Raw genomic sequence first — 12,138 nt, 5'->3', positions numbered from 1 at the left:
TAATCCCAGTACTTTGGGAGGACGAGGCAGGCAGATCATGAGATCAGGAGTTAGAGATCAGCCTGGCCAATATGGTGAAACCTCATCTCCACTGAACTTACAAAAATTAGCCGGACATGGTGGCATGCGCTTGTAGTCCTAGCTACTCAAGAGGCTGAGGCAGAACCCAGGAGGTGGAGGTTGCAGTGAGCTGAGATTGCCCCAATGCACTCCAGCCTAGGCAACAGAGCGAGACTCTGTCTAAAAAAACAAAAAAGTCTTTATAACTTTTTTTTAAAGGTGGTATGTTATTTTGCTACGATGTTTCCATGTATCAGAGTAAAGATGGAAAACCATTGAATAGACTGATGGCCAGTAGAGGGCGAAGTTTCAAGCAGACTTCACTTGCTCTTGTACATGAGGTAGGTTCCCACGTCCCCTTCTTTGTGTTTTAGTGTTTTCTCCCTTCATGATATGTTTAAGAAGTTGGATGTTTGTTTAGAAATTATTGTTTTGATCATAATTAATGTAAGTTGCTTTGAAAGGCTAACAAAATAGCTGATCCAACTGAATACTCAAATATTTTGATGTATTTCTGAAAGAAATTGGCATGTCTTCTCCCACTGCCCAGCATAATTATTAGGGAGTAATGTCTAGGAATTTGCTTTACTTCATCAATGCTTAACTGTCATTATTGAGAATAAATAACAATTTATTTTTTAAAGAAATACTACTGCCTATATCTTAATTCTAATCCTTTGCAATTATGTAGGGGACCAGTGTTTATATTTTGTGAAAGTTTGGAATTAAAAGTAAATAAAAGCATTTTAGAAAAATAACCCTTGGTTTTACTGTTTATTTTACTTTTCCTTTCAGCTACCTTTTAAAAATAAAGTTATGTGATTTTATTAGATGATTTATATGAAATCTGATTATTGCAGATTATGGCAAAACTGGGGGAAGAGGGAAGCTGGAAAGCCCTTGGGAAATGCATTTTTATTGTTTTTAAATATTTTGTCACACTCATTATGATGTATACAAATTAAGATATATGAATGAATAACAAAACAAAATGTCACAGCAAAGAGATTTATATAGTTTAGACATAGTAGGTTATATATGAGTTATAAGCAAAAGTATATGAATTGGAAAGATTTAATGAACTTGTAAAAGTAATTAGCATTTCTAAAATATCTTTCTATAAAATCTTATACATTTGGTTGTAATTAATTTGATTCACTTTTATTCTGTATCACACCATTTGCCACCTGTTTAATAGCATAGCAAAATTCAGAGGGTTTTTAAAGACCCATCTGTATCCTTTGCCATCCATTTTCCTTTCACATATTTAGTTAGAATTAAAATTGTGTAAATACTTGTTTCAGAAGCTTTTTTTTTTTTTTTTTTTTTGCCTAATGTAGTGTTTTCATTCAACTACAAAGAGAAAAAGGATCTGGGAAGAGTAACATTTCTCTAGGAAGGTTTAATTTCAGACATAGGTGATTTCTATGTTCGTTTGTCCCTGGCATCTCATTAGTTGGCATAGAGAAGGGAGAAACTTGGTACTTTTTTGTATTTTAAGCTGTGCACTTAGACATTTGAAGGAAAACTGAAGTCTAAAGTCTTAGTTAACAGCTGATTTATAGTAAAAAGTCACCATCAGAACAGAAACAAGAAAAAAACATTAATGCAGGGGATAGCAGAAGACATCGGATAACTTTTGGCAGTGGCATCAGAAGTTATGAGGTGTGTCCAAGATGTAAGCACAGAAAATCTTTGGGTTAAGATACTTATTGCTTGTGCTGCAGAGAGTCTAGAAAATTTCAAAGGGAAGAGAAAATAACATCATTGTTTTAGGGATCAATGAGGCATATTGGACAGAATTCTGCCAAACCTATAGTAGGATTTTAGACTGGATTCCATATTCTGCTTAGTATATATAGTTCATTTGCTTAAAACATAAAGGCTGGGGGACCCATGAAGTTTCTCAAACTATATGATAAGAAATAATATGAACTTTCAGAGCTGGTTAATAAAAATGATTGCAGTAATCATAGCTAATAATCGATTTAGGTACTTTCAACACTGTGAGGTAGGTGCTGTTATGTGTCAAGGTCACAGAGCTAGCAAGTAGAGGAGCCTGGAAATTGAACCTAGGCAATGAGGCTCCATGGTCCTTCTTCTCTCCCAGGTTAATCAGAGAACATTCTAAAAATACATTTGGATCTTTCCAAGATTACTCAAATCTCTCTTAAATCATCTCCTTGCATCTCCTCTTTATTTTGTTGCAATCAATTTGGTATTTTTCCAGATGAAATTTCTTCAGACTCTGCTTTTGATCCTCCCATTACTTTATCCTTTTTTATTTCCAGGTATTTCTTCTTTCTTTCCTTTATTATTATTATTATTATTATTATTATTATTATTATTATTATTATTATTATTATTATTTTGAGACAGAGTCTCGCTCTGCTGTCCAGGCTGGAATGCAATGGCACAATCTCAGCTCACTGCAACCTCTGCCTCCTGGGTTCAAGGGATTCTCCTGCCTTAGCCTCCCAAGTAGCTGGGATTACAGGCATGTGCCACCACGTCCAGCTAATTTTTGTATTTTAAGTAGAGATGGAGTTTCACCATGTTGGCCAGGCTGATCTCAAACTTCTGACCTCAGGTGATCCACCTACCTCGGCCTCCCAAAGTGCTGGGATTACAGGCATAAGCCACCATGCCCAGCTATATTTCCAAGTATTTCTTGAGAATTGTAGTTTGTTTATTAATTCACCAGCTGGACCTTTGGGTTTTTTCTCAGTTTTCAATGATTAAGACTAAAGTTTCTATAAACATTCTCATACAGATCTATGTGTGAACATTCATTTTTCTGTTTTTTTTTCAGTAAACAAATACCTGGAAGTGAGATTGCAATGTCATGTGGTAAATTCATTTATAGCTTTGTAGGAAACTATCAAACTGTTTTCCTAGTGGCTATCTCATTTTGCATGCCCATCTGCAAGGTATGAGAGTTTCAGTTGCTCTGCCTTCTTGTCAGTGCTTGATATAGTCAATTAAAAAAATTTAGCCATTCTTGTAGATGAGTAGTATTAGTTTCCCTTTGTGGTTTTAATTTGTGTTTCCTTAATGACTAATGATGTTGAAGCATCTTTTCATGTGTTTATTTTGTATCTCTTTTCTTCCTGAAGTGTTTGCTCTGATCTTTTGCCCATTTTTAAAATTGGGGCTTTTATTTTCAAAAGAGTGTTCTTTATATATTCCGGATATTAATTTTGTTTTTACTTAGTCTGTTACTTGTCTTTTCATTTTCTTTTTTCTTTTTTTTTGAGATGGAGTCTCACTGTGTTGCCCAGGCTGGAGTACAGTGGTGCAGTCTCGGCTCACTGCAACCTCCGCCTCCTGGGCTCAAGTGATTCTCCCACCTCAGTCTCCTGAGTAGCTGGGATTATAGGTGTATGCCACCACGCCCGGCTGATTTTTGTATTTTTAATAGAGATGGAATTTCACCATGTTGGTCAGCCTGGTCTCAGACTCCTGACTTCATGATCCACCTGCCTTGGCCTCCCAAAGTGCTGGGATTACAGGCATGAGCCGCTGCACCCAGTTTTTATTTTTTTATAATGTATTTTGAAGAGTGGACTTTTCATTTTGAAGAATTTCAACTTACCGAATTTTACAAAATGGTTCTTGCTTTTTGTTTAATCTGAGATTACAAAAATTTTTCATTTTCTTTTTTCCTGTGTTTTATTTTTATTCTTTTAAATTCCTTTTAGGAATTGAGGTATGATATGGTTTGGCTATGTCCCTCTCCAAACCTCATCTTGAATTGTAACACCTACATGCTGTAGGAGGAACCCAGTGGGAGGTGATTGAACTATGGGGGCGGGTCTTTCCTGCACTGTTCTCATGATAGTGAATGAGTCTCATGAGATCTGATGATTTTAAAAATGTGAGTTTCCCTGCAAAAGCTCTCTGTTTCCCTACTGCCATCCATGTCAGACGTGACTCACTCCTCCTTGCTTTCTGCCATGATTTTGAGGCCTCTGCAGCTGTGTAGAACTGTAAGCTTGTTAAACCTGTTTCTTGTGTAATTACCCAGCCTTGGGTATGTCTTTATCAGCAGCGTGAAATTGGACTGCTATAAGTTGTAACACATAAACCATAAAATTTACTTATTTAAAGTGTGCAACTCAGTGGTTTTCAGTGTATCCACAGAGTTTTATAAACATTCCCACAAACAATTTTAGAACAATTTCATTACCCAGAAAAAAAACTGTGTACCCGTTAGTAGTCACTCCTCATTTTCCCTTGTCTTTAGCTTTTACCAGCCACTGATCTACTTTCTGCCTCTACAGATTTGCCTATTCTGGACATTTCATATAAATATAATCATACAATACATGGTTTTTAATGTCTGGCTTCTTTCACTTAGTATAATGTTTTCAGGGTTTTTCCATGTTGTAGCACGTATTAGTACTTCATTCTTTTTTGTGTGAGAATAATGCTTCTCTGTATGGATATACCACGTTTAATTTATCCATCTTTCAGCTAATGGATCTCCTTCTGTGTTTTCTTATAGAAGTTTCACATTTTAAGGTTTACTTTTTAGCTTAGGTCCATTTAAGTTAATTTTTGTATAATGTGTGAGTTATTTGTTGAAAATACCATCTTTTATTCACTGAATTACCTAGGCACTTCTGCAAAAATCATTTGCTCATATGTGTGGGTCTATTTTTGTATTCAGTTTTGTTCCATTGGCATCTGTAGATTTGTGCTTTCACCACGATGACATACCTGAATAACTTTCACTTTATAATGTCTTGAAATCAAGTAGTATGAGTCTTCCAACTTTGTTTCATCTTTCAAAAAAAGTTCTGACTATGCTGTCTCTTGCTTGTCTATATAAATTCTAAACCAGTTTTAAGAAACCACAAAAAAGTTTGCTGATTTCGATGGTAAATGCATTGAATTTGTAGGTTAACTTGGGAGAGGACTTACATCTTGGTAATAGAGTATCTAGACCCATGAACAAGGTATAATTGTCTACTTATAGTTTTTTTTGGTATTATAAATCTTGGACATATTTTGTAAAAGTTTGTAAATATTACGTATACCTAAGTATTTTGATGCTATTCAAATTAGACTTTCTATTTTAATTTACTGCTTATTGCTAGTTTATAATCATCAAATTGATTTTTTCTATGTGAAATATTTCTTTTTTATCATCGTATCTGTTGTGATGATCTATGATTAATGATCTTTGAAGTTATGATTGTAATTGTTTTGAGGTATAACAAACCATGCACACATAGCACAATGAACTTAATAAATGTTGTGTGCTTTTTTATTTCTTCACCAACCAGATGTCCCCCCAATTGGGCCTCCCTATTCCCTGACACACAACAAAATCGAAATTAGGCCAATTAATAACTCTTAAAATGGCCTCTAATTGTTCAAATGAAAGGAAGAGTTACATATCTGTCACTTGAAATCAAAAGCTAGAAATGATTAAGATTAGTGAGAAAGGCGTATTGAAAGCTGAGACAGGCTGAAAGCTAGACTTCTTGCACCAAATAGCCAATTTTGAATGCAAAGAAAAAAGTTCTTGAGGAAAATTAAAAGTGCTACTCCAGTGAACACATGAGTGATAAGAAAGCAAAACAGCCTTATTGCTGATTTAGAGAAAATTTTAGTGGTCTGGATAAAAGAACAAACCAGCCATAACATTCCCTTAAGCCAAAGCCTAATCTAGAGGAAGACTGTAACACTCTTTAATTCTGTGAAGGCTAAGAGAGGTGAGGAAACTGCAGAAGAAAAGTTTGAAGGTAGCAGAGGTTGGGGTTCATGTGGTGTAAGGAAAGAAGCGATTTTCCTAACACAAATGGGCAAGGTGAAGCAGCAAGTGCTGACATAGAAGCTGCAGCGAGTTATCCAGAAGATCTAGCTAAGATCATTGATGAAGATGGCTACACTAACCAACACATTTTTGATGTAGATGAAAGAGCTATCTATTGCAAGAAGATGCCTTGTAGGAACTTTATAACTGAAGAGAAGTCAGTGTCTGGCTTCAAAGGAAAGGCTGGCTGTCTTGTTAGGGTCTAATTCAGCTGATGACTTAAGTTGAAGCCAGTTCAGCTTTACTTACAATTCTGAAAATCCTAGTGCTCTAAAGAATTACACTGAATCTCTTCTATCTGTGTACTAGAAATGGGACAAGGCTTGGATGACAGCATATCTGTTTATACATGGTTTACTGAATATTTTAATCCCACCATTGAGAACTACTGCTTAGAAGAAAAAAAGATTCCTTTCAAAGTATTACTGCTAATTGGCAATGCACCTGGCACCCAATAGGTCTGATGGAGGTGTACAAGGAGATGGATGTTGTTGTTATGACTGGCAACACAACATCCATTCTGCATACCATGGATCAAGGAGTAATTTTGACTTTCAAGTCTTATTTAAGAAATACATTTTGCAAGGCTATAGCTGGCATAGATAGTGATTCCTCTGTTGGATCTGGGAAAAATAAATTGAAAACCTTTTGGAAAGGATTCACTGTGTAGATGTCATTAAGAACATCCATGATTTATATGAAGAGGTCAAGATATCAGTGTTAACCAGTATTTAGAAGAAATTGATTCCAGCCCTCTTGGATGACTTTGAGGGGGTTCAAGATTTCGGTGGAGGAAGTCACTGCAGATGTGGGAAGGGTACCAAGAGAAGTAGAATTAGAAGTAGAGCCTGAGGATGTGACTGAACTGCTACAATCATGAGGAGTTGCTTCTTATGGATGAACAGAGTGGTTTCTTGAGATGGAATCTACTCCTGGTGAAGATGCTGTGAACATTGTTGAATTGACAACACAGGATTTACAATATTACATAAACTTAGCTGATAATGCAGTATCGGGTTTGAGGGGATTGATTCCACTTTAGAGAGAAGTTCTATGGATGAAGCTATCAAACAGCATTGCATGCTTCAGAGAAATCTTTTGTGAAAGGAAACATTAAGCAATGGAGTAAACTTCATTGTTATCTTAAGAAATTGACACAGCCACCCCAACATTCATCAGCCACCCCAGTCAGTCAGCAGCCATCAACATCCAGGCAAGACCTTCCACCCACAAAAAGATTAGGACTTGTCAAAGATTTATATAATTATTTACATTTTTTTATCAGTCGAATATTTAAAAAAAATTTTTTTTAGTGATGGGACCTCACTGTGTTGCCCAGGCTGGAGTGAGGTGACTATCCACAGGTGCAGTTACAGAACACTACAGCCTCCAACTCCTGGGCCCAAGGAATCCTTCCATCTTAGTCTCTTGAGTAGCTGGGACTACAGGTACATGCCACCATGCCCAGCAGTAGCAAAGTGTTTTAAAACTAAGGTATGTACATTGTTTTTTTAAAGACGTAATGCTATTACACAATAGATTATAGTATAGTGTAAGCGTAACTTATATCCACTAGGAAACAAAAATATTGTATGACTCTCTTTATTGGATTATTAGCTTTAATGCATTTGTCTGGGACCCAACCTGTCTGAGGTGTTCCTGTACTTCCCATGTACACGTAGTGGGATAGTTTTCCTTTTCCAGAAATGCTACTGTTAAATTAGTGGTAAATCTAATGATTGCGGTGGTCTTACTAAGAAATAGGATCTTACTGGCATGTAAACAAGCCCTTATATATGTGTGTGTTGTTATTCATTTCTATTAATAACAGCCCCTAAAGAATCCATGTCCTTACAGGATGTTCTATACCCTTCACAGTGGCTACAACTGCATGAGAGTGAGTGAGCAAGTGAATCGATGGCTTAAAGAACTTTATTTTGAATTTAGAAGTGCTCTGTCCTCATTTCTAAAAATATACTTTGTATTTTAGAGCAGTTTTAGGTTCACAGCAAAATTGAGAGCAGTGCATGGAGCGTTCTCATATAACTCCCTGCTCACTCTGCCCTCATGCCTACCTCTCATCTTCCCATTATCCCCCACCAGAGTGGTATATTTGTTACAAACGATGAACCTACATTGACACATTACCCAAAGCCTATAGTTTATATTAGGGTTTATTCTTGGTGTTAAACATTCTGTGGGTTTGAACAAATGCATAGTGGCATGCATATAATCATATAATCATTTTAGTATTATACACGGTAGTTTTACTTTCTAAAACCCTTCTGTAATCTCCTATTCATCCCTTCCTTCTCCTTAACTCCAGGTGACCACAGATCTTTTTACTGTCTCTATAGTTTTGCCTTTTCCAGAATGTCAAGTAGTTGGAATCATACGGTATGTAGATCTTCCAGACTGGCTGATTACACTTAGTATTAGGCATTTGTTTTCTTCATGTATTTTCATTGCTTGATAGCTGACTTCTTTTTAGTGTTGAATAAAAATCCATGGTCTAGATATACTACAGTTGATTTGTCCACTTACCTACAGAAGCATATCTTGGTTGCTTCCAAGTTTTAGCCAATATGTATAAAACTACTTTAAACATCTTTATGCAGAATTTTGTGTGGAGATAATTTTCACCTCTTGGGTAAATGCCAAGGAGCACACTAGCTGGACTGTATGGTAAGAGTGTGTTTGGTTTTATAAAAAATGGCCAAAACATCTTCCAAAGTGGCTATACCATTTCGCATCTCCTTCCTGTTGCTCCAAAGCCTTGCCAGCAGTTGGTGTTGTGGTCTGGATTTTGGCTATTCTAATTGGTGTGTAGTGACATTTCATTATTATTTTCGTTGGCATATCCCTGATATGTGAAGCATTTTGCATATGCTTATTTTTTATCTGTATATCTATTTCTTTGACTCATTTTAAAATCCGGTTTTTAGGCTTTTCATAGTTGAGTTTTAAGACATTTTTGTATATTTTGGATAATAGTCCTTTATCAGATCTGTCTTTTGCAAATATTTTCTTACAGACTATGGCTTATCTATTCTCTTGACAGTGCCTCTTGTAGATCAGAAGATTTTTATTTTAATGAAGTCCAGCATATCCATTGTTTATTTAATACATAGTGCCTTTGATATTGTTTCTGAAAAGCTGTCATCAAGCCTAACATTATAGATATTATCCTGTGTTATCTTCTAGTAACTTTACAGTACTGTGCTTTACATTGATATCTATCATCTATTTCGAGTTAATATTTGTGAAGAGTGTAAAGTCAGGGTCTAGATTCTTTTTTTTTTTTTTTTTTTCTTTTTGCCTCAAGATATCTGGTTGTTTCAGTATCACTTGTTGAGGAGATTATCCTTTCTCCATTGCTTTACTCTGACTCATTTTCACATATTAACGGGCTATATTTATATACATCTGTTTCTGGACTTTCGATTCTGTTTCTTTGATCTATTTCTCTAGTCATTGGTTCATACCATGCTTTCTTGATTACTGTAGCTCTGTAGTAAGTCTTGGAGTTGGGTATGTCAGTCCTCCAACTTTGTTCTTCTTCAATATTGTGTTGGCTCTTCTTTGTCCTTTGTCCCTTCATATGAACATTTGAATAAGTTTGTTGTTATCCAGGAAGTAACTTGGTGAGATTTTGAGTGGGACTGCGTTGAGATTTTGAGAATTGAAGTTAGGAAGAACTGACATCCTGACAATATTGAGCTTTCCAATCCATGAACCTGGAATATTTCTCTATTTATTTCATTCATTATTGATTTCTTTCATTAGAATTTTGTAATTTTCTCCTATAGGTATTATATATACTCACACATTTATATGTCTGTGTGTGTGTGTGTGTGTGTATGTATATATGTAGGTTTACACGTAAGTATTTTATTTCTGGAGGTGTTAATGCAAATGCTATTGTGTTTTTTATTTCAACTTCTATTTTTTTCATTGCTGTCATATAGGAAAGCAATTGATTTTTGTATTGTAACCTTGTGTCTTGCAATTTTGCTATAAGTGCTTATGGGTTCCAGGAGTTTTTTGTCACCTTTTTCAGATTTTCTATGTAGATACTCATGTCATCTGCAAGCAAAGACAATTTTGTTTCTTTCTTCTCTTCAGCATACATTTTACTTTCTCTTTTTGTCTTATGTCAGTAGAAAGGATTTCCAGGTATGATGTTGAAAAAGAATGGTGAGAGATGACATCCTTGTCTTACTCCTGATCTTAGTGGGAATGCTTGTAGTTTCTCAAAATTGTGATGTTAGCTGTGGGTGTTTTGTAGATATTCTTATCAAGTTGAGGAAGTTCTTTATTTCTAGTTTACTGAGAGTTTTTATCATGAAAAACTGTTGGATTTTGTCAAATGTTTTTTCTGCATGTATTGATACAATTACGTGATTTTTCTTCTTTACCCTGTTGATATGCTGGAATAAACATTAATTGATTTTCTAATATTGATTTAGTCTTGTGTACCTCAAATCCATTTGGTTGTGGTGTATAATTCTTTTTTACATTGTTAGATTTAATTTGCTTATATTTTGTTGAGGCCTTTTACATTTATGTTCATGAGAGATATTGCTGTGAGGTTTTCTATTCTTGTTAATATATTTGTCTGGTTTTAGTTTTAGGGTAATGTTGACCTCATATAATGAGTTAGGAAGTATTCTCTCTGCTTCTGCCTTCTGAAAGAGACTGTTGGGAATTGACATGATATCCTCCTTAAATGTTTGATAGAGTTCACCAGTGAATGCATCTGGGACTGATGCTTTCTGTGTTGGAAGGTTATTAATTGTCAATTCAATTTCTTTAATAGATACAGGCCTATTCAAATAATATATCTTTTTTTCATGTGAGTTTTAGCAGATTGTGTCTTTCAGGGAATTGGCCCATTACATCTAGATTATCAAATTTGTGGGCATAGAGTTATATGTATTCTTTCCTTATTATCCTTTCAGTCTCCAGAGAGTCTGTAGTGATATCCCATCTTTCACTGCTGATGTTAATTTCTAAATTCGTTAAATTTGTTAAGGTGTGTGTTATGGTTCTTTTAAATTTGTTAAGATGTGTTTTATGGTTCAGAATGTGGTCAATATTGGTGAATGTTACATGTGAGCTTGAGAATAATGTGTGTTCTGCTGTCATTGCATGAAATAGCCTGTAGATGTCAATTATATCCAGTTGATTGATGGTGTTTTTGAGTTCAACTATGTCCTTACTGGTTTTCTGCATGTTGGATCTGTCCATTTCTGATAGAGAAGTGTTGAAGTCTCCTGAAGTTTCCGGCTATACGAGTGGATTAATCTATTTATTCTTGGAATTCTATCAGGTTTTGCCTTATATATTTTGATACTTAGTTATTAGGTGCATACACTCTAAGGATTGTTACGTCTTCTTGGAGAATTGACCCATTTAGTATGTAATGACCCTCTTTATTTTTGACAGCTTTCCTTGTTGTCAAGTCTTCTCTGTCTGAAATTAATATAGGTCCTCCTGCTTTATTTTGATTAATATTAGCATAGTGTCTTTTTCTGTCCATTTACATTTTATCTGTATGTGTCTTTACATTAAAGTAGATTTCTTGTAGACAACATGTAGTTGGGTCTCAGTTTTTTATCTACTTTGACAATCTTAATTTGCTTCCAAAATGATTATTGATATATCTTGATTAATATCTTCTGTATTTGTTACTTTTTTTTTTGTTTGTTGCTCATTTTCTTTGTTCTGCTTTTGTATTCTCTTTTTGTCCCTTATGGTTTCAATTGAACATTTTGTATGATTTTTTTCTCTTTTGTTAGCATATCAGTTATGTTTCTCTTTTTACTTTTTAAGTGGTTGCCATACAGTATGCAATATATATTTACAACTAATCTATGTCTACTTGCAAACAACACTGTACCACTTCGCAGGTGGTGTAAATACTTTATAATAACAAATAATCCTAATTTTGCCTCTCATTCCTTGTATCATTGCTATCATTAATTTCACTTATACATAAGCATATATGATCATATACATGACTACTATTATTATTTTTTAACAAGCTGTTTTCTGTTAGATCAATCAAGAATAGGAAAATAAAAGCTTTTTTTTTTTTATTATACTTTAAGTTCTAGGGTACATGTGCATAACGTGCAGGTTTGTTACATATGTATACATGTGCCATGTTGGTGTGCTGCACCCATCAACTCGTCAGCACCCATCAATTCATCATTTATATCAGGTATAACTCCCCAATGCAATCCCTCCCC

The 12,138-nt window shown here is 35.0% G+C and overlaps 1 protein-coding gene across 5 annotated transcripts in view; it reads left to right on the top strand.

Moving 5' to 3' along the window:
* The window catches only part of FOCAD (focadhesin), a 317,972-nt gene that overhangs the window by 204,271 nt on the left and 101,563 nt on the right, over positions 1-12,138 (top strand). For all 5 annotated transcript variants that reach the window (XM_023191713.2, XM_023191709.2, XM_023191710.2 and 2 more), the window contains one exon: positions 280-401. In XM_023191713.2, coding sequence (XP_023047481.2) covers positions 280-401 — 122 coding nt within the window. The remainder of the gene's footprint in view (positions 1-279; positions 402-12,138) is intronic.

This window comes from Piliocolobus tephrosceles, chromosome 14 (assembly GCF_002776525.5).
Source record: "Piliocolobus tephrosceles isolate RC106 chromosome 14, ASM277652v3, whole genome shotgun sequence".
NCBI classification, from domain to species: domain Eukaryota; kingdom Metazoa; phylum Chordata; class Mammalia; order Primates; family Cercopithecidae; genus Piliocolobus; species Piliocolobus tephrosceles.
The sequence above is the reverse complement of the archived record's forward strand: the minus strand, read 5'-3'. Positions and strand labels throughout refer to the sequence as shown.